At 43.0% G+C, this 4,833-nt stretch overlaps 1 protein-coding gene across 5 annotated transcripts in view; it reads right to left on the bottom strand.

Moving 5' to 3' along the window:
- Positions 1-602: 602 nt before the first annotated feature.
- The window catches only part of LOC138965239 (uncharacterized), an 81,460-nt gene continuing 77,229 nt past the window's right edge, over positions 603-4,833 (bottom strand). For all 5 annotated transcript variants that reach the window (XM_070337367.1, XM_070337369.1, XM_070337368.1 and 2 more), the window contains one exon: positions 603-750. In XM_070337367.1, coding sequence (XP_070193468.1) covers positions 731-750 — 20 coding nt within the window. In that variant the 3' untranslated portion in view covers positions 603-730. The remainder of the gene's footprint in view (positions 751-4,833) is intronic.

Here is a 4,833-nt window from a genome sequence, read left to right as displayed (position 1 = left end):
GTGCGTCCGTGTTTGCGTATGTGTGTGTGTGCGCGTGCGTACGCGTGTATGTGATTGCGTTTGTATGTGTGTGTGTTTGTCTGTGTGCCAGTGTTTGCGCGCGTGCGCGTGTGTCTGTTTGTGTGTTATTGCGTCTGTGTGTATGTCTGTGTGTGTCTGGGTGTTTTGTGTGTGAGTGTGGGTGTGTGTTGAATGTGTGAGTGTGTGTGTCAATGTGTGTGTGTCAATGTGTGTGTGTGTGCGTGTGTGTGTGTGCGTGTGTATGTGTGTGGGTGATGTGTATGTGTATGTGTGTGTGCGTGTGTGTGTGTGTGTGTGTGTGTGTGTGTGTGTGTGTGTCTGCGTGTGTGTGTGTGTGACTGCGTGTGTCTGCGTGTGTGTCTATATGTGTCTGTGCGTTTTGTGTGCGTCTGGGTATGGGTGTGTTTGTCCGAGTAAATGTGTGTGTATGTGTTCTGTTCTCTGTGTGTGTGTGCGCGCGCGCGCGCGCGTGTGTGTGTGTATCTGAGTGTGTGTGTGTGTGTGTGTGTGTGTGTGTATCTGTATCTGTGTTTATACGTGAGTACATATGTGCGAATATTAGCCACTCTAACATCACTGTGTTAACATGAACCAGATTTATTTAACTAGTTTCACATTCTTCACGAAGACATGCCACTGATACAAGCACGGCCTGCGATGTCAGTTATGGTCGGGAAGACTCCCACAGGGGACGCCTTGTCTTCCGCAATCAGTCTGCCTTAACCGACCCTGCATCATAACAACACAGGGTACAGTCAGGAAAGACATTCTGTGTTTGCAACATAACAACACAGGGTACAGTCAGGAAAGACATTCTGTGTTTGCAACATAACAACACAGGGTACAGTCAGGAAAGACATTCTGTGTTTGCAACATAACAACACAGGGTACAGTCAGGAAAGACATTCTGTGTTTGCAACATAACAACACAGGGTACAGTCAGGAAAGACATTCTGTGTTTGCAACATAACACCACAGGGTACAGTCAGGAGAGACATTCTGTGTTTGCAACATAACACCACAGGGTACAGTCAGGAGAGACATTCTGTGTTTGCAACATAACAACACAGGGTACAGTCAAGAAAGACATTCTGTGTTTGCAACATAACAACACAGGGTACAGTCAAGAAAGACATTCTGTGTTTGCAACATAACAACACAGGGTACAGTCAAGAAAGACATTGTGTGCATGCATCATAACAACACAGGGTACAGTCAAGAAAGACATTGTGTGTTTGCATCATAACAACACAGGGTACAGTCAAGAAAGACATTGTGTTCATCATAACAACACAGGGTACAGTCAAGAAAGACATTGTGTTCATCATAACAACACAGGGTACAGTCAAGAAAGACATTGTGTTCATCATAACAACACAGGGTACAGTCAAGAAAGACATTGTGTTCATCATAACAACACAGGGTACAGTCAAGAAAGACATTGTGTACAACATAACAACACAGGGTACAGTCAGGAAAGACATTGGGTACATATGCATCATAACAACAGGCAGGAAAGACATTGTGTGCATTATAACAACACAGGGTACAGTCAGGAAAGACATTGGGTACAAATGCATCATAACAACACAGGGTGCAGTCAGGAAAGACATTGGGTACATATGCATCATAACAACAGGCAGGAAAGACATTGTGTGCATCATAACAACAACAGGTACAATCAGGAAAGCCATTATGTGCATTATAACAACACAGGGTACAGTCAGGAAAGACATTGGGTACATATGCATCATAACAACAGGCAGGAAAGACATTGTGTGCATTATAACAACACAGGGTACAGTCAAGAAAGACATGTGCATCATAACAACATAGGGTACAGTCAGGGAAGACATTGTGTGCATGATAATAACAACACAGGGTACAGTCAGGGAAGACATTGTGTGCATGCATCATAACAACACAATGTACACTCAGGAAAACATTTTGTTCATCATAACAACACAAGGTACAGTCAGGAAAGACATTGTGTGCATTATAACAACACAGGGTACAGTCAAGAAAGACATGTGCATCATAACAACATAGGGTACAGTCAGGGAAGACATTGTGTGCATGCATCATAACAACACAAGGTACAGTCAGGAAAGACATTGTGTGCATGATAATAACAACACAGGATACAGTCAGGAAAGACATTATGTTAAAACAAGCTGTAAACATCTATATATATATATATATATATATATATATAAAACATCAGAAATTGTGAAAGAAACAATTGAAAGTCAGCAGAGAGTTTCTTCCGAGATTTGTTAAAATCTCTTAGCAGAGATAGAGAGAGAAATAAGTATCCCTTCACAGACAGCCTATTGGGAGCATCAGATCCTCCTCAAGGGGGACCGAGATTTACAGAGCAAAGTCCCTTTGTGGGGGACGTATCGCAAGGTAATCTAGTCCTGAGGAGGACCATTGTATTTGTACCTTGACCAGACACGTGTTTCAACACTATTGTGTCTCATCAGTGGTCAGGTGGTATTGATGGCGAGAGTTGTCAACCCATGGTATCCAACTAAGAAGCAAACCATTCTCTGAATGGTAGATTCTGTTGGCATGGGAGACTACCCTCATCTGACAACCCCAAGAGGATATCTGTGAAGGGAAACACTTTGATTTAAGGCCAAAGTGTAGAATTGATATTTATTAAGAAAGAATTTAGAAATTTAGACAAGTTTTAACCAAGAAATTAGGTTAAAACAAGGGAAATTTGAAAAAGCCTAAAGGGAGGTAACTCTGTACCAGCCTATTATTTATATTTGGTATTATTATTATTTATTATTATATTTGGTATATATATATATATATACGACTAGTGTCTGTCTGTCTCTCTGTCTGTCTGTGTGTGTGTGTGTGTGTGTGAGTGTTCGCGATGCACGGCCAAAGTTCTCGATGGATCTGCTTCAAATTTGGTGGGCATATTCAGGTACACCCGGGACAGGACACAACCTGGTCGATATTTCAACACGTGCTCTCAGCGCGCAGCGCTGAACCGATTTTGGTTCCACCTCAGCTACCCGGGCCCCCATACCGACACACCAAAGCCGCTAGACCACATCACAACGCCAAAGTTCTCGGTGGATCTTTTTCAAATTTGGACACCGTATTCAGCTACACCCCGGACACAATATCATCGATGAGATATTTCAACACGTGCTCTCAGCGCGCAGCGCTGAACCGATTTTGGTTTTTGTGTTCATTTCACCATTACAAGTAACTCTTCCTTATCTTCTCCAGTGTTTTGCGTTTATCTCCCTTCCTTCGTGTGGCTTCAATCCATATTCCCGTTTCTAAGTTACTTTTTTTAGAATGTCACTGCGCTGTCCAGAACGCTTCCCTTGCACCCGTAAGTTGTTCTTACTGTCAAAGTGAAAAGGTCGAATCAATTTATAGCCACGCGAAAAATACACTGTCACCTATCTCTATATATTTATAGATATAGATATACATATATATATACGGCTTCTCTGTGTGTGTGTGTGTTTGTGTGTGTGTGTGGGCAAAAACCTGTGTATTGTAGAGTTCTGTTTGTGATGTGGTCTAGCGGCTTTTGTCTGTCTGTATGTTCTGGCATTTGAGAAGCCACAACAGATAATATAGGGCTAAGAAATAAGCTCTAAAAATCTCAAACCCGTTTGACAGGACTTCGCCTTCAAAGGTGATTGTGGTGAACCGCCACGCTGTCTGTCTCTGTCTCGCGATTCACCCCGGCGAATTCACCATTCCCAGTAACTCTTCCTTATCTTCTCCAGTGTTTTGCGCCTTCGTGTGGCTTCAATCCATATTCCCGTTTCTAAGTTACTATTTTTAGAATGTCACTGCGCTGTCCAGAACGCTTCCTTTGCACCCGTAAGTTGGTCTTACTGTCAAAGTGAAAAGGTCGAATCAATTTATAGCCACGCGAAAAATACACTGTCACCTATCTCTATATATTTATAGATATAGATATACATATATATTCCCATCTCCCCCCTTTCCCTCGTCGCGATATAACCTTCGTGGTTGAAAACGACGTTAAACACCAAATAAAGAAAGAATACATATATATATATACGGCTTCTCTGTGTGTGTGTGTGTGTGTCCCTCCTACCCGCCGTGGCTTGAGGAAACCCCTACTATCATATACGACAGTGAAGATAATACTACCAAAAAGGATAACCCCGTCTACCTAGCTACTGTTACAAAAGAAACCCTAAACTACAAATTCTCGGAGCATTTAAAAGTCTTTACTGACGGATCCAAATTTGCAGACGGCAGCGTTGGCTGCGCCTTTGTGATCCCAGATCTCAAAATCTCAAGGAAATATACTCTTAATAAAGACATCTCCATATTCTCAGCCGAGCTATTTGCCTTGCTCATGGCATGCACTTTTATAAATGACCTCCCAGTCACACCGCGTGCGGTAGTTTTCTGCTCTGACTCGCGCTCTTCATTACAAGCTCTGCATCGAAACACATCAAATCGGGCAGAGCTACAAAGAGAAATCCTCTTTATATGTCACCAGTTAATCTCATCCGGCACATCCGTATCATTTCTCTGGGTCCCCTCTCACGTAGGGGTCCGGGGAAATGAACTGGCGGATGTCGCTGCCAAAGAAGCGGCAGAATCTAGCCCAGCTAACACTAACATCGGCTACTCAGTAACCGAGTTCTACAGTAAAATCCGTAAACTCATTCGAAGTCAGTACGTAACATCTCTGTCCTATCAACCCATTGATATGAACGATCTACACCCCGATCTCCCAACAAACCTCCTCACTATCTTCAGACGCCTCCGTGCCGGCGGCTGCCGCTT

The sequence above is a fragment of the Littorina saxatilis genome, linkage group LG4 (genome assembly GCF_037325665.1).
Source record: "Littorina saxatilis isolate snail1 linkage group LG4, US_GU_Lsax_2.0, whole genome shotgun sequence".
NCBI classification, from domain to species: Eukaryota; Metazoa; Mollusca; class Gastropoda; order Littorinimorpha; family Littorinidae; genus Littorina; species Littorina saxatilis.
Note: the sequence above shows the minus strand (reverse complement) of the source record. Positions and strands in the feature narration are given on the sequence as shown.